This window comes from Lytechinus variegatus, chromosome 1 (genome assembly GCF_018143015.1).
Source record: "Lytechinus variegatus isolate NC3 chromosome 1, Lvar_3.0, whole genome shotgun sequence".
NCBI lineage: Eukaryota > Metazoa > Echinodermata > Echinoidea > Temnopleuroida > Toxopneustidae > Lytechinus > Lytechinus variegatus.
This window is the reverse complement of record NC_054740.1, coordinates 49,940,839-49,959,832: the sequence shown is the minus strand read 5'-3', so window position 1 is coordinate 49,959,832 and position 18,994 is coordinate 49,940,839. Positions and strand designations below refer to the sequence as shown.

General features: G+C 37.2%; 1 protein-coding gene across 1 annotated transcript in view; it reads left to right on the top strand.

Moving 5' to 3' along the window:
* Positions 1–17,348, top strand: part of LOC121415702 (solute carrier organic anion transporter family member 1C1-like) — a 29,126-nt gene extending 11,778 nt beyond the window's left edge. Inside the window, exons 7-12 of the mRNA XM_041609014.1 lie at positions 2,752–2,968; positions 11,100–11,244; positions 14,610–14,812; positions 15,454–15,518; positions 16,179–16,387; positions 16,850–17,348. Of these exons, the coding sequence (XP_041464948.1) occupies positions 2,752–2,968; positions 11,100–11,244; positions 14,610–14,812; positions 15,454–15,518; positions 16,179–16,387; positions 16,850–16,969 (959 nt within the window). The 3' untranslated portion in view covers positions 16,970–17,348. The remainder of the gene's footprint in view (positions 1–2,751; positions 2,969–11,099; positions 11,245–14,609; positions 14,813–15,453; positions 15,519–16,178; positions 16,388–16,849) is intronic.
* The last annotated feature ends 1,646 nt before the right edge of the window (positions 17,349–18,994 follow it).

The following is an 18,994-nucleotide window of genomic DNA, read 5'->3' as shown; positions in this document are numbered from 1 at the left end:
GACACCAAAATGCCAGATGACGTACTAGATAAACTATTTACAAAAATATTATCTATCAAAGTTGACGACGAGCCTGTAATTCTAGTTGGTTTGGTAATTGAGGGTATAAAAGAGTTAGATAACATGACATTAAGAAATTCCTGGCAAGAAGAAACAGTGTTACAATGCAATAAATCTATATTGAAGTCTTCCATAAGAAAGACATTCGAACTTTTTGTAAAGAACAGGAGACGACAGTAAGTTTTGGACACTATCCAAAAAATCTTGAGTGGTACCTTTTGGGGGCCTGTCCATTTCACCAACAACCATTTGCTTCTTGTAAGGCATTTCAATTTGAATAAAAATACATTCAATAAAATCAGACATTTTATTTAGCTCTTTTAGTTCTCTGACATTTTAATTATTAGACACGTAAAACCCGACCCCTCCCCCTCTTTTATGTTCTCTGTTATTAGGATAAAAGGTAAACCCATCAATAGAAATAAGAGAGTATTGAAAATCATTTAACTAGGTCCCAGATAAACCAACAACATAGTAACCATAATTGAGTAGATGAATAAGAGAATGAAAGTGATCCACATTCTTATTGAGACTTCTCATATTATGGTGCATAAGAAAGAGTTCGTCCTTTGATTTCAATGATTTCAATGAGTTACTGATGACATTGTCAACTGAAAAGTATCTGTATCGACCGCACAGAAACGCTGTTAGCCGCTGTTAGCGTAACATTTCACTAATACCATGGTCACATTTGCTCTACGGCGGCCGTACGGCGAGTCGAATCAGCCGTTTTATTCATTTTTATTCAAACCACCTATATTTAGTTGGTACAAAAATGTTAAAACGGCTGTTTTTAACTCGCCGTACGGCCGCCGTAGAACAAATGTGACCATGGTATAACACTGCGCTAACGAAGGGCCTCTGTTACAACCGGTAATCTCGCCGCGATGGCTATAATGCATTATTTACATCTGAGATCAACGCTTGACATCACAATCTGTATAGTATCATCCATCAACAAATCAGATTTTAACAACATGGGTAGAATTACCGCACAAAAGGCAGAGAAAGCTGTTATTAGGGGATTAGAGTTAGGCAAAATCTATTGTGCGTAGTCTTGGTAGTGATCTAGATTTAACTAAGATTCAGTTATGATTATTTGCACATCCTACAAGTTTAAAATCTTGTCTAGGAAAGGGTAAAGGGATGTAATTCATTATCATATAGGCCTACAAAAATGAATTATTATTACATTTTAAACATAAAATGGCAGCAGGTAGTATTACTAATTTAATTCAAAAAATATTAAGCTAAAAAAAAAATAAAAAAAATAAAATTGCCTATCATGATATAACGATGGAGATTCTGTACAAAAAAAATGCGATCCCACTTTTCATCAGTTTCTTTTATTGGAAAATGCTCTTCATAGACTTCACTCATCATGCTCATGATATAGTATTTGCTAATGATGGTTATCATGCGATAAATTTCATCAGCTATTTTTCTTTCTAATGTAGGGTCTACTCATAAAAATGTCTTCAAACACCTAAATAAATGATATATCTTGGAAGAAAAGATCTTTGAAAAGGATCATATATCTTGGCACTAATCAACATCCCCCGCTATATATACCTATTCTTAAAGGGGTACTCCAGGCTGAAGAAAATAATACGGTTCGAACAGTAAAGTGAGACAAACAAAACACTGACAAATTGATAAAAATTGGAAACTCGGAGTAGAAAAAATATGGTTTCTTAAAATTTTGCATTAGGCCATATTTCGGTGAAATTTATATTCATGTCTCCATGCAGGAATATGCAATGAGGGTCTGTTGTATCATACAAAATTAGGTTTATTTCAATTTTGTCCACACAGAATATTGCTTCAAAGATCATCAGAACCTTATTTCGTTTTCGGACTGACGACCCTTCGATTGAACGAACCTCATTTCGTTTTTGGAATACAAACCTTCGGTTAAACGAACCTAGTTTCGTTTTCGGAGTAACAACCTTCAAAATAACGAACATCATTTCGATTTTGGATTAACGAGCCTTCGAAATTACGAACCTTCGGAATTACGAGCCATCCGAATATCCGAACCTTTGGAATGACGAAGCGACGGAATTACGAGTGTATGCGGATTTCCTAGGGGAAAGGGACATGTAACCGAATTCTCAAAAAAGCGAGCGAGCAACAAAAAAGGACATATTTTTCATGAAAAAAAATCACAAATTTGACACAGGCCTACGATGAAAAAAAAAATCAAATTTTGTCTTTTTCTACTAGTTTATTTTTTCAAGATTAATTTAGTAACGGTCTGACGAATATCATCAAATGACAACAGTGGGCATATGGTTTAGATCAGATCTACATTTATTTATTTCCGTTCAACAAAATAAGGTAAAATCGAAGTAATTGTACACATTCAAAATATTACAGACAGTACAATTACATTTTAAAACAAATATAGAAGATAAATTAACTTAACGGAGGGACTTGCCAGAAAAGCAATGATTGTATAAATGCAAGTCCCTTGTTTCTGATGAATGTCGATCATATACTATGTGCGACACAAAGAGTAACGAATTTAAGAAATCCTCTCGATTGTCATATGTATTATTCGGATCTTGCATTGCCCGTGATTATCCAGTGTTTTTTAATGTCATGTTAACATGTTTTTGTTAAACACGGGGTCAAACATGATACCTCTTTATTTTTCGTACCTTCTTTGCATTCCACGGGAATACCTAGGTCTTGCAATCACACCCGCCGGCGTTGTTGGGAACTTCTTCGGTGGTCTCTTTTTCAGACGACTCAAACTCTCTCTGAAAGGTATTGCGGGGGCCATCATTATCTCTGCCGGTATCTCCCTCGTCATATTAGCTATGATGTTCGTCGTAAGCTGCGATACCTCATCGATCGCTGGCCTCAATTTCCCTTACCCCGATGGCACCGAAACGCTTGCAAGGTTTGTAATCCAATATAGGCAAGATCTTAAGATACAATGAAGTCGACACATTCGACAAGCAAACCTCCTATAGCGCCTGTTCGCAAGTTTCCCTCCATTTTGAGTCGCATGAACGTACGCAGTGGCAGCTGACAAGGAGGGGGGGGGGGGCAATGGGAGAGGGTCGTCTCATCCATCCCCTCCAAGATTGACCGCAAATCTGACAAAATTACTGCTTATATCCGAATAAAAACGTGTATTATTTATAAGTTTTAATCATTATACCCATTAGTGGCGTACCGTTGGTCACGGCATGGGGGGGGGGACACCAGCAAAATTTTGAGTCACTTAGTGAGCGCGCGAAGGGCGTTGTTGCCAGGTATACTGACCTAATAGAAATATTTCAAGGACAATGCCATTATACAAATATATATTTCACTGATCAAATAAGGCGAGCGCTGAAAATTTTTGATATTCAGACCTAAAAAGGGACATTATAAGCAAATTTGTGTAATCATGATACGTACCTTTCTCACTTAAAGGACAAGTCCACCCCAACAAAAACTTAATTTGAATAAAAAGAGAAATATTCAATAAGCATAACACTGAAAATTTCATGAAAATCGAATTTAAAATAAGAAAGTTATTGAATTTTAAAGTTTCGCTTCATTTCACAAAACAGTTATATGCACATCTCGGTCAGTATGCAAATGAGGAACTGATGACATCACTCACTCACTATTGCTTTTGTATTTTATCATATGAAATATTTTTATTTTCTCGTCATTGTCATGTGAAATGAAGTTTCATTCCTCCTGAACACGTGGAATTCCATTATTTCAACATTTTGTGCATCAGGCAAGGAGGTTGTCAAATTCGTAAAAATAGAAATATTGTATAATTCAAACAATTAAAAAACACAATCCATAATTTTAACATTTTGTGCTTCAGGCAACTCCTTGGCAACTCCTAATCGTCAAATTCGTAAAAATTGAAATATTGTATAATTCAAACAATAAAAAACAAAAGAAATAGTGAGTGTGTGACTTCATCGACTCTCTCATTTGGATGTAACTGGCTCGTTCATATGACTATTTTGTTAAAAAATAAGCGAAACTTTGAAATGTCATAACTTTCTTATTTTACATCCGATTTTGATGACATTTTCAGTATTGTGCTTGTCTGATTTTTCTCTTTTGATCCAAATCAACATTTTTATAAAGTGGACTTGACCTTTAAAGGACAAGTCCACCCCAACAAAAAGTTGATTTGAATAAAAAGAAAAAAAAATCCAACAAGCATTACACTGAAAAATTGATAAGAAAGTTATATTTTAAATTTTCGCTTGATTTCACTAAACAGTTATATGCACATCCTGGTCGGTATACAAATGAGGAAACTGATGACGACATCCACTCTCTGTTTCGTGTGTATTTTACATATTTATCCTCATTGTCAAGTGAAAAAAACGATTAATTCCTCCCTGTAATATGTGGAATAGCATTGTTTAATATTATGTGTTTCAGAGTTGCCTGAAGCACAAAATCGGATAATCGAGAACAGACTTAATGTCTGTTTTTGGAACGCTCAGTCAATTAGAAACAAGACTGTTTATCCTCTGATTTTGCCCTTGAACATAATGTTGATATATTTTTCATGTGTGAGACCTGGCTACGAGATGATGATACAGTAGTAATTGGATAACTGACACTTCGAGGTTACTCTTTCATTAGCATCCCGCGTGCTGATGGAAGGCAGATTGGTCGACTTGGTGTACTCTTCAAGTCACATCTTAAACTACATCACCTTTCTGAGCATACACTAAACATTCAGTCATTTGAGTATGCCCTTATATCAGATATGTCACGGACTGTCAACTACGCTGTCGTTTACCGGCCTCCACCATCGAATGTGAACAATTTGACTACAGCAGGTTTCTTGTCTGATTTTGAAGATTTCATAGACCATTTGAATTTGAATCCTGGTAAGCCTGTTTTACTGGGCGACTTTAATATTCATTTTGACTGCCCGGACAAACAGGATGTAGCAAGGTTCATACGGATTCTCTCATCATCTGGACTATCCCAGCATGTATCTGGACCAACGCACAGACGAGATCACACATTGGATCTTGTTATCTCAAGATCATCTGAAGGAACTGTCCACTGAACGCGGGTAATAGACAGTCGTATGTCTGACCATGCTGTCATATCCATAGATGTAAACCTCCCTCACTTAGGACGTCAATGCAACGCAGGAAGTTTGGAACAATTGATCATAACATATTTGAAGCTGATCTACTAAACAGGCTATCCGATCTACATTTTGAAGGGAACATTGATCTATTGGTTCAACAAATCGATATGGTAACAACAGAGATGCTTGATCGGCATGCACAATTATCTACATCTCGTGTTCGTCATCGCCCAAAGTGGTACGATGCTGCTGTAGATGATGCTCGTCGTCAGCGAAGACGTTCAGAAAGGAAGTGGCGAATGTCTAAAACCAATGATGACCTTGTTCAATATGAAATGGCTCAAGAAATGGTCAGGTCCACTGTATGTGAAGCCACAAAGGACTATCTCAAAGAGTCTCTGTCCTCGAACTCTCCACGTGAAGTCTTTTCATCCATTAATATGTTCCTAAACAGGAATGGGCATGTCCTACCGGACACATCATCTTGTAAATTGGCCAATGCATTTTGCAGATACTTCACTTCGAAGATCAAAAACATTCGTCGTCTTATTGATGATCAGAATGCGGCACCTTTGGACAATCTGCATCAGGACCGGATCCCCCTTGTGAAATATCACAGTTTTGCACTTTAACTGATGAAGAAGTCTTAAAATTAATAAATAGATCGTCATCCAAATCGAGCCCTGCAGATCCGCTACCGGCATGGCATTTGAAACGTCACATTTCATCATTCCTTCCCACTCTGACTGAACTCATTAATGCTTCGCTGTCAACAGGGACATTTCCAGCAGCTCTTGGCTCAGCTGTCATCACGCCAGTTTTAGAAAAACCATCACTTGACAAAAATAATCTACAAAACTACCGGCCAGTGTCAAACATTCGCTACTATGGGAAGCTGATTGCGTCTGCTGTTTCTGTTCAACTCATTAAGCACATTGAATCAAACGGACTATCTGATCCAATGCAGTCAGCGTATCGGGCTGGTTATAGTACAGACCTGCTCTTCTCCGTCTCCAGAACTACATATGTACTTCACTTGATCATCAAAATTCAGTTGCCCTCATAAGTCTCGACCTATCAGCTGCATTCGATACGGTTGATAAGGGAATCCTCCTAAAGCGCTTAGAGGAGTCATTTGGCATCACAGGTTGTGCACTACACTGGTTCTCATCCTATCTCCAAAGTAGAAAGTACCATGTCAGAGTAAATGGTGCTCAGTCAAAATGTTGAGGACTTGACATTTGGAATTCCACAAGGATCAGTGATTGGTCCTAAATGTTTTACTTTGTATCTTCAACCTGTTAAAAATATAACTGAAGACAGGCGCGTACGCAAGGGGGGGGGGGTTCGGGGGTTCAAACCCCCCCCCCCCTTTTCGTTTCCTTTTTTTTTTTTTTTTTTTTTTTTTTTGCTTGTCTCCCCAGAGGTCGGCAATGTATATGACAGCAATAATGAACAGAATCTCATGTTTCCGACGAAAAACACAGAAAAAATTTCCGCTCGCTCCATTTTATTATATCTTTTATTTCCGCATGTCGCCGACATGATCACGGTATCGCCATTAACAAGGCCATACATGATTATCATGATGTATACTTATGAATACAAGTGAACCAAGACAAAGACATACGTTTTCTTACAAAATATGTTTTACCAATATGAAAACCAAAATGACGGAAAACGCTAAAATGTCGGTTAGCTCGCTCCGCTCGCTCGTAATAATTTATGAAATTCCATAAGTATCTAGTCTCCTGTTCAAGGCCGTATTATGAGTGTTACGAATAGAAGGACATGTAGCATCGACTAATACTTGATTTACTAACAAACTATTGACAAGAAATGTATGTTTTGACGGGAAAACGCAAAAATTTCGGCTCGCTCACTCCGCTCGCTCGTAATCATTTATGAAATTTCTTAAGTTTCTAGTCTCTTGATCAAGGCCATATCATGAGACTTACGAGCAGAAGGACATGTATCATCAACTAATATGTAATCATTACCAACAAGCTATTGAGAAGAATTGTATGTTTTGACGGAAAAACGCAAACATTTCGGCTCGCTTGCTCCGCTCGCTCGTAATTATTCATGACATTTCTCAAGTTTCTAGTGTTCTGATCAAGGCCATATCCAGGCGCGTAGCCAGGGGGGGCAGTCGCCCCCCCAAACGTCCCCAAAAAGAAAAAAAAGAAGGGAAAAAAGGAGAGGAGAAAAGGAAAAGGGAAGGAAGGAAAGGGAAGAAAGGTAGCTTTGTGTTTTTCTATTTATTCTTTATTTTTTTCTCAAAAGAGAAACTCCTTCACTCTTCTTGCTTTAAATTCATATATGAATTTTGCTTTCGCGCTGCGCGCGGTTAAATGACAATATTGAAGTTCTCCATTGTTCCCCCACCTTTTCTCTAACCCTGTTTTTCCACCTCAGCTATGTGCTTCTTGCCAGTTAAAGTTAAAATTTTTTACATTAGGGCATGAATTTGAGTAAGGTTAGGCCGAAGTAAATGTATGAAGTTATCTTTTTTTTTCAATTGATCGCGGAACTTCTGGTCTGGTCGGCTCCGAGCGGGTAAAATCTTTATATCAGTTTCTGCCGTCACCTTCATAAAGTCAGCTTCTCCCGCTTTTCAGCTCATTACTATAAACAACCATAATTTGGGGGCAAACAGGTTCCTAATTTAAAAAGAGGAAGGTATGGAATTCGTGTCGTATTAAATAAAAAGTACAATTTTTTATCAAATTGTATTAAACTTCATGTCATTTCCCTGTATACATTCATCTCCTGTCCTGTTTTGCGCCCTCAGTTTGAAATTTTGAATGACACTTAAGTTTCTTTATATTCAAAATGAAGCGCTTCAGGATAAGTCAAAAAAAATTAATCATCCTTTATTATATAGATAGATAATTTCAATAAATCACAGAAGTTTCAACTTTATGCGCACTATTTTCCTTGTAATTAAGTTCAATAATCTTAGTAAATCAATTGAATTAGAGACGATTGGGTATTAGAGATATCTACATTTGATGAAACGTCCGCCCTTTGAAATTTCAGAGTTTCATTGCTCATCGCGGGGAGGAATATCTTCCTCTACCAATCTTCTCCTCTGTTTTGCGAGTTAAAAATATGCACTGATGCTAAATTGTTTGCAATCAAATCTGATCTTTCCAAAGAAAGTTTCAATATATCTTTGAGAATACCCTTTTCTCGGGACCCTTTTTATGGCAAGAAAAATTGATAAATCACTTTAGCTTCCGCGCTTCGCGCGGAGTTATTATCATTTTAATTTCCTCCATGCATTGTATACCTCTTTTGTGCGTTTACAATCACTTTTGAAAACAAGGTTCAAAATCGCAATATAGTCAACCGAATTGGAGGTACTAGAGACAAGAGAAACGGCTCCTTTTCATTTTAATTTATGAAACACTAAAAGCTTCGCGCTTCAGGGGGAAACTCCCCCTCCCTGCACCCACCCCCTAGGGAGCGCGCTTCGCGTGCATTTACCGCCCCCTCCAAAATGAAATCCTGGCTACGCGGTTGGCCATATCATGAGTGCTACGATCCGAAGGACATGTAGCATCGACTATGATACCAACAAACTATTGACAAAGAGGTTATGTTTTCAACGCAAAAACGAGAACATTTCTGCTCGCTCGAGGGTCATGACCGCACTGTTACATACCCATCCCCACTTAAATGTTATTGTCTTATTTGCAGCGCTGAAAAAAAGGAAAAAAATCATCACCTCCCCCCCCCCGCTCATCACTTTTTAGAGACTGGGCGGGAGATTTAAAAAAAAAAATCAGCTCGAAAACCCCCCCCTTTCAAAAATCCTGCGTACGCGCCTGACTGAAGAGCATGGGTTTCAGTACCAAATGTATGCTGACGACATACAAGTGTATGAAAAATTCAACATAAATGAGGCAGATGTGACTCTCAGCCGACCATCTGATTGTTTGAAGGATATCCAGAATTGGTTGAAAATCAATAAACTTCACCTTAATTGTGAGAAAACGGACTTCATCATTTTTTCGTCACCAACGCATTATCGTACTCTTCAAAACGTCTCTTTGAGCATTGATTGAACATTTCTTATCTCCATCAGACTCTATTCGTATTCTTGGTTGTGTTATAGATAAACATATGACAATGTAAGATCAAGTTACTGGTGTGTCTAAGTCAGTTAACTACCACCTTCGAAATATTAATAGAATCAGAAAGTTTATTGATAATGATACATGTCACACTGCTGTTAGGTCGCTTTTTACATCTAGATTGGATTATTGTAATTCTCTCTATAACGGTGTCACCTCTCAGAACCTAGATCTTCTACAGAAATTACAGAACAAAGCAGCTAGGTTCATTTACTGTCAACCATCATATACACAGCCAACCCCCCTGATAAGAGAATTACACTGTCTGAAAGTAAAAGATCGAATTGAGCATAAGTCTCTGACTATCACATTCAAATTTCTTAATGATCAAGCTCCATCATACCTGTCAAACCTCCTAACAGTTCGCCAATCAATGTACAACACTCGGTCATCATCACATATCCCTCTTCACATCCCCCGGACATTCAAATTAGTAGGTGATAGGTCATTTGCTGTGTTTGTCCCCAAATATTGGAATAGATTGCCCCATAAACTTAGACAATGATCTTCTACTGATGTGTTTAAGAAGATGCTAAAATCTCATTTGTTTTAACATGTTTAATTTATTGCAAGTAGTGTTTCATTTTGTGTAGTTTTGTTTTAAGTTTTTACCGATTGTATTTGTCTTGTCATTTTTACAGCGCTTTGTAACTTTTGAAAAAGCGCTTAATGAGAAGGAATTATTATTATATTATAAGTTGGTCCTTTATTGTTAAATCTGTAAAAATTGAAATATTGTATAATTCAAACAATAGAAAACAAAAGAAATAGTGAGTGATGGACATCATCGACTGACGCACCAAGTTGTGCATATCACTGTTTTGTGAAAATCAAGCGAAACTTTAAAATCTCATAGCTTTCTTATTTTACATCTGATTTTGATGAAATTTTCAGCATTATGCTAGTTTGATTTTTCTCCTTTAATTCAAGTCAGCATTTTCCTGGGGTGGACAAACAATGATAGCGCGAAGAGCGAGCTGAATTTGTTTATAATGAAGTCCAACAGGGACATTTTTAAGGACTATATTTTAGGAGTCGATTAAGAGTATACATTTCTCACCATAGTTATCTAATGCAAGTGCCAAGTGCTTACTAATTTTGTTTGAGTTACATCTAAACACATGAAGCAATTGTAGTCATTGTAAATTTGTAATCATGATTAACATGCGCATCTCACTAATCAAATATTGCGAGCGCGAAGCGCGAGCTGAAAATTTAGGAAATTCAGACCAGAAGAGGAGCATTTCAAGGCTTCTTTGTAGGAATTCGCGTAGACCATACGTATTTAACTAACCAAATGATGCGAGCGCGAAGTGCTAGCTGAAATTGTTTAATATTCAGATCAGAAAAAGATATATTTTAAGGACTGATTGTCGGAATTCATGAAGAACAGACACATCTCACCAATCCACTAATGCAGACGTACATGTAAGCACGAACAGAAATTGTTTTATATTAAGACCTTATAATGGGGCTAACACTTTGAGTAGTCATGAAAAGAAGCATAAAAGTATAATAACTCGAAGTGCGAGGAAATATATTTGGTGTATATTGACTTGAAAACGGGATGCTTTAGTACAACAGGATTATCTCTTTAAACAGACAATGCGTGTACCAGGAACAATAAAGACTTAGGCCCTGAGCAAATAATGTTTCATAAAGTTATGAAGAAATGGTTCTTGTGTGATGTAACATAACATAATTATAATATAACATTATAATGATTATAATTATAATGCTCTAATTGATGGCACTAGATGGGGGATACATACCTTCACCAATCTTTTATTTTTCTCCTGCTCTTATTTCTTCAGCGATGTGGCAACCGCCACTTGTATGAGCAATTGCTCCTGCCAAGTTGGTGTGTATACTCCCGTGTGTGGGTCGAACGGGCTATCGTACGTTACACCATGTCACGCTGGCTGCACCGATCAGAGGCTTGATGAGGTTAGCGGCAAGGTTCGTATCCAGATGAATGATTTTATTTTCGAGCCTCACTTTGACATGATTTTCATGTGAATAGTATTCAAAGCTCAATCTGCAACGTTTAACATTTAAAACTTCCAGGGAGACGAATTGGAAAAATGCACGAAATGCGTGCGAATTCAAATAAAACTTCCGTCAAATCATGGACCTATGAAATGATGGAGTATTTACACGAGCATTTCTTTGATCCAATGATAGTCACTGTCATCCGGTTATGGCGCTGTCACACCTTGGCGTTTTAGACAGCGTATGCCCGACGTATGAGGAAATTGGCGAATGCGCTGGCGTACGTCGAATACGTTACGGGTAAGTTTTGCATACGCTAAAACACGCTGGTATACGTCGTCATACGGAGAGGTCGTCGAAAAATTTTGGGCAAGCACAAAATTTTTCGACGTATGCCAGCGTATGGCTCATACGTCCCGCATACGCAGGCCATAAATTGTAGGCAAGTTACGCGATCGTTGATACACGTTGACACACGTTACTCGTAAGTTACTCGTAAGTCGATGTACGTCGAGATAATGTCCAGCGTACCCTAAACTTCTAACCTATGAGTTACGTGCTTTGAACGTATGTGTAACTTAACTCCAACGTATATTGACGTATGAAGACGTGCTCCGGACGACCACAAAACTTACTGAACGTGTTTATAACTTACAGCTACCGTATAATGGCGTATTGACAACGTTTTTAGGAATTGGTAGGCCTATATAAAGGAGGGGTTCACAGGAGGAACTCATCAGTACGGTTATGATTTGAATAGTCGAGCGGCAGCCTTTTTATAGGCTACGACACGTGTTCGTCAGCGATACGCTGCCGCGCGCGATGCGTAAGTTAGGCTATCGTAGGGCATTCGTTGTGTACGCCAGCAATACGCTAAGCATTCGTTGGAATACGTTACTTATAAGTTAACGAAGCGTTCGATATAAGTTACTAATACGTTATGTATACGTCCAACTCGTTATGAATACGCTAAGTATACGCCCAGAGTTGAAAAAAAAATCAAAGTTCAGCGTATGCCGACGTTTTTAGAGAAATTTTGATACGTCGGGCATACGCTGTCTAAAACGCCAAGGTGTGACACCACCATTATGAGTATCTTAATAAGAACATACAGGTGTTTTACTATTAGCAATTACCATAACTACCAAGGGTATCTGATCACTCAACGACGAAACAGTTTCCCGGTCTTGATTTTTGTTGGCTGATACCCTGTTCAGCATGTGCCTTTCAGTCAACATGCTTCATATATGGAGCAGCAAACTTGAGAAGCAGACGATTTTTACAATATAAAATATGATATTATTCGATCCGCTAACTACCGCTCACACATAAGGGCCTCAATAACATTGAGAGATACACGATCTATACATGTTACGTGTCACGTATTTTTTGGAATATTTTTTTCTGGAATATTATGGAGAAACTTGGGAAAATTGAATTTTATATGGTAAAAAATCAATCACACTATTGTCTCTATATTAGAATATGCAGACATTTCCCCAAATAAAACATATGGAACTAAGATTAACAAAGGTAAACAAAAACTGCACATCGATCTTCCATTATTTCATTGATTTGTTATCAACTGCGCATTAATTTGTGAAATGTAAATGTCCAATCGCGCGCGACCAGTCCTGCTCCAGTCACTTCTCACGGTGACGATCATAGGACCAAAGAAGACTATTATGAAGAGACTGTTATTCAGATGACAATTACAGTCACCTGTCAGTGAATTCATTATGTAACCGATGAATGTCCATCTCTTCAGGTCCAAGGTCAAATCATGCGATCAGTAACTATTGTCAAATTTTATCAACAAACGGTAAGCGAAGGATGATATATCATGCGAAGGATATCGATTTTTCAGTTCACCTCTTTGAGTTAATTGCAGCCGAAGTCTAGCGAAGGTTTAATATAACCCAATAAGATGAACAAACAGTGAGCAGTATAGCTTTATATGGCGTTCGGTTAGATACGAAGACGAGGGAATAGATCGGGCGTTCTTGTACGTTTGTGTCATCGTGTTGCTTCGTTAAGGATTCTTTCGAGATCGGTCCACTTTGACAAAAGCGCGATGAGGGACTGTGCGCGACAATAACACACGAACAATAAACGAAGGATTACCGCAGACTAAATAAGAGATACGAATTCAAACAGATGACCAACTATATTTCAAATCGTCGGGAAATCTTAAAAATTGTTCAAAATTTCCGCACGAATTTGAATAATCGCAGCTGTTAGTTCAGAAGGTATATAAAGGCCCCCTAACACCCAACCAAATTGCCTGAAGTATGCCTTGCGATGGCTGGCGAAAGGCATTTTTTGTAAATCGTTTTTAAATAGTAACTGATAGTACATCATATTTACCCTTCGTGTTGTGGTTCGTTCATCTTCTGAAATAACAGCTGCGATTATTCGAATTCGCGCGGAAATTTTGAACATGTTTAAAATTTCCCGACAAATTGAAAAATCGTTGGTCATCTGTTTGAATTCGTATCTCTTATTTAGTCTGCGGTAATAGTTCGTTTATCGTTCGTGTGTTTTTGTCGCGCATAGTCCCTCTTCGCGCTTTTGCCAAAGTGGACCGATCTCGAAAGAATCCTTAACGAAGCAACACGATGACACAACGAACAAGATTGCTTGATCTATTTCCTCGTCTTCATTTCTAATCGCATGCCATATCAAACCATTCGTCCGCTTACATTCGGTCAGTTGTGAGGGGGCTTTAAACACGAAGGGTAAATTTGATTTACTATCAGTTACCATGTTGAAAACGATTTTTAAAAATGCCCTTCGCCAGCCATCGCAAGGCATAATTCAGGCGATTCGGTTAGGTGTTAGGGGGGAGGGGGGGGGTGCTTTAGCTCCATACAAAAGATTTAGCTAGGACTATTTGGTCAAACTTATTAATTTGCCTTACTCCAAAATACCCTTTCTAAGAAGTCCGTATAGGCCTACAGTCAAATACACAGCCAATGGCCCTTGTTACATGTAATAGGATAAAATATCCTACCGGGAAAAATTGTGCAAAACTGAGTCCAGTTGAAATTTCATGCACCCCCACCCCCCCCCCCTTCAATATTATGAAATAAGACTTCCACCATCTCCCCCTATTGACTTACAAGTAATATGATACAGAGATATTGTTTTGATGAAGTAAAAAAACACTTTCGAGGAAGTGGACCATCTAGGCTATACTTCGGAATACGAAATAATATGTCAAAGCTTTACTACTTGAATTCAACTGAAAGGTGTCAGTCTTATGGAATTGAATTTAACTGTATTTAAAGTCAGATATTGTTACCCTTTCCATTTGTGTTCATTTACTCCAGATGATTTTCTCAAACTGTTCATGCATTGGTTCAAATGTGTCTCCCACTACGTCTGCATACGATGATAACCAAGGTAGTACGGCTGTACTTGAAAAATGTTCGGCAGACTGCGATTCAAAAAAATACGCCTTCATCGTCTTACTTGCTGTCCTGTTCTTCTCTCTGACTTTCTTAAATGTTCCTGAATTCTTTCTGTTCATGAGGTTAGTATAAATAAGGAACTTTTTGAGAAATAACTAACTGTTACTTGGATCATTTGATTTACATGATATAAAATCAATAAGTCATTGTAGTTCAGATTTTGGTTGAGCCGTTTAGCAGTATCCTGATTAAGCCCATTAGAAGAGAATCATCTAAAAACAGTACAACCGAAACCACCCGGTGGCACCGTGACTTTTGCGAAATTTAAACTAATTGGCCGTCTGTCTAGTAAAGTGTGAGGGCAATTGTAATGATACAGCTGGTCGAATCACCATATTACCACAAAGGTATACTCTGATCAGGGAACAATCCCGTTGATTTCTCCGAACCAACAACATTAGGCACCAGTCATCCACTTGCAGACCAGACTGATCCAATAATTGCTTCATAGGTATAATAATGATGATGATAATAATAATCATTATAATAGTTGAAAGACTAATAGTAATTTAATAGCGCCATTTCTTGATAAAACACAAAGCCGTTTAACTGGAGGAAAAATCAAAGAGATTTGTCAAGGAGCCGTGCTCCTCCCATGCAAAGTCTCGAACGTATTGGGGAGAAAAAAAAATCGCAATTAATTGTTTTTATATTATGTGCTCGTATTTAAATATATTTATCCTTATCCATATCTCTTTTACAGAGTAGTAGAAAATAAGGACAGAGCGGTTGGTATAGCTTTCTCTAGCTTACTTCAGAGAGTCTTAGGTAATTACTAGAGTATTTGTCCCATCATATTTTATAATCACTGTTTGCTGCGTATTGCTATTACTTAATAAAAGGGGCAGTATACCTCACACATAGGCCTACTGGTAAGCTTGTTTCGCTATCTGAGCAAAGCAAATACTTATCACTACAAGACTTAGAAAATATTTTCTTTCATGAATACGAACACTTTGGTGGTCATCTTATTGAATGTGTTCATAATCTATGATTTTAAATAAAATGAATTACGTTTTAATTACCTGATGTCATCTCGTCAAATTAAAGATTGGAATTTTGTAAATAACCAGGGAAGCATTTCATCAACATTTTTATTTCTGACATGTTGTAAGATCTGACAACTGTCCTTGATGTTGATTGACTGACAAGCCTTATTATATTATGGTAACTGACGGATAAAACAAGTCCTTTCATGAAATGCTACCCTGGTGCTATTGATGATGCATGTGATGATGCACACGCATTTCGTTTGGCGCGGCCGACGACCGTGAACTCAGGAGAGAAGGGACGTAGAATCCACCCATTTCAAGTTTAGAGCATACGTACCTAAAAACGCACTTCTCAAGAAGATATGAAGTTGGCGCCTCTTTCCAGATAATCTGATGTCGCAAACCTATATTATGTTTGTTTTCTTTCTCCACATAGCATTCATACCTGCTCCGATATTTTTCGGGACAGCTATTCAGACAACCTGCATCATGTTCCAGGAATCGTGTGGCATCACAGGGAACTGCCTCGTCTATGACAACATTCGCCTATCACGTGTTGTCATCGGACTAGTGTGTATCTTCAAAGTGCTATCACTGGTCATGTCCACCCTCTGTTACTTTACGATACGACGAAATGAAGCAGGGGTATGTTGCTCTTTTTTAAGAAAATGATATAGGCAATGGCGTTTCATTAGTGACGTCGTAGGGATGAACCAGGTAAAACTAAATATTTTTTTCTTGTTCAGTATTCACCATGAATGGCAATTTCAAAAGAAAATGACAAGCGAAGGATCTGGACATTTCCAAACCTCTCCCAATACCTACCTTAATTGTTTGAAAGTGTATAAGAAATATCAAACTTTACACAGTGAAAAGGAAATCAAATAATCTATATATGACTCTGATTATGGATAAATTATGGATGGATGGAGATGGAGATTAACTTTGCAAACTTCCAATTTAGTTTTATATAATTTTCACCCAAATTTGAACCATTGCTTTGAAAACAAACTCGCTGTCAAATTTCACCTTTTGTTGAAAAAAATAAAAGAACTTAGGTATTGATTTCTTTTCCTTAGCAAAGTTAGTTATTTTGTATTTCACCAGGAGTACCAATACCTACAACTATGCAAGCAAGAAAACCTGGAGGACAGAGAGTCGCAGTTAGCCGCCCTCACCCTAGAGGAAGTCAATGTTCCGTTTTATCCATATGAGACCAGAGTTTAGCTGTTTAGCAAGAACATTGCCGCTGCTCAAATTACCAGGACGAAAGACAATAATAAATCATTAAGTAATCAATCCGGGAACAGTATTTAAATGCTGATAACAAGTTTCTTTTTACATCATCGTTTTACTTACAGTTAAATACACTGTTTTCAAAGGGGTACTCCAGGCTGGAAATAATAAGATTCGAACTGATTAAAAAGATCATATAAATAAAACACTGTAAAAATGATTAAAATCGGACAAGAATAACAAAATTAAGGCATTTTAAAGAATTGCGTCATTCCGGTGAAACATTTCAACGTATGTCATCATGAATATTCAATGAGCAAATCGATGATGTCATATTCTTACTTGTTCTATTGTTTTTCATTATATGAAATAAGGTTTATTATTCTTTTTTCCTTCAAGAACACCCCCAAAAAATAAACAAATAAATAAAATGGAATAACAACTGATTTAGTGAATTAGATATTCACCGCTGCAACTTATTTCATTACAAGAGAGATTATTAACACATGTATTCATAAAAAATAAAACAATAATGATTTCATGTAGTAACATAAGAAACAGAAAATTCATGACAACGTGCATATATCTGTTTTCACAATATATTCCAAAAATTGAAATGCAATAACTTTGCTATTCATTGATGAAATGTTCATAATTTTCCTCTGTGAATTTTACTCTATTTATTTAGATATAAATACTTTTAGCCCTGAATACCCCTTCATGGTCTTTTTGCGGCCATGCTTCATTATTGAGAATTATATTGTATTATCACCAATCATTCCAATTTTACAAAGTGTATATACCGTTATTTTGTTTATCCGTAGAATCCCTGTGAAAATTTCAACATGACATTTGATATTCAACTCCAATAAAATTTGACTGGTATAAAAACGACAATTTGAACGCTTATCTTACGCAATGATATCAAGAAACCTTTTATGTTCTGGAATTATCAGCACATTCGATATCCAATTCATGTAAAATTGCAAAATACACCCCAAACAAAAAACCGTTTCATTTCATATCACCAATCATTTTCTTCAACTCATTTGTTTTAATTTTATATTATTTATTATCAATATTTCTGGTATTATTTCTTTAACTGTTTTAAGGCACGGACACTGAAATACTTAGTTGGCATCAATTTCTTGAGGGATTCACCAAAATGTTTAATTTACTGTTTTTTCTGCTCAATGTGTAAAAAATAAGTGTTTGGCCTTGAACCATAATCAGTCGTTAGATATTACATTCTTACGCTTGATGTTAGTTTCATTATTGAGATATCTTTTACCCTAAAGACAGGATTCCTTTTTGTGGGCGCACTGTACAACTCAACTTAGCTTGCATGTGGGCATAATGTCATACACATTCGACGATTTGATGTAGTGCATAAGTCTAAGGTTAGATTCTTTACCACATTCATGCTTGTTTTAATTGAATCTAATAATGATAATAATACCAACATGCTTATATAGCGCATATCACTGCCAAATGCGTTCCTGTGCGCTTAATTGGACATTATTACCCTGGCTTTAGCCCCGCAACCTTTAACAGCGCGGTGGAATTTCACGGAATAAATTCCTGCCAGGTACCCATTTACCTCACCTGGGTCGAGTGCAGCACACTGTGCATAAATTTCTTGCCGAAGGAAATTACGCCATGGCTGGAATTCGAACCCACGACCCTCTGTTTCAAAGTCCGAAGACTAATCCACTTGGCCACAACGCCTAATATCTAAACGAAAGCACGTGTTTTTTTTTTTTTTAGAAATACAAGTATATGATACTAAACATCTGAATAAGAAAACTGCCAAAAAATGACTGCATACTATAACTAAATATGATATATTTAATGTTATAAAATAGGCAGGAAAAGTAATTTCTCCCCTTCTCCTTCTTTCGCAATTAAATTACAATGCTATAGTCTTTCGAACGCTTTATCTCACTTAAATGAGGATATTGGTACTGATGATGATGAGGATGATTATGATAATAATTTTGATATAGTTATATTTGC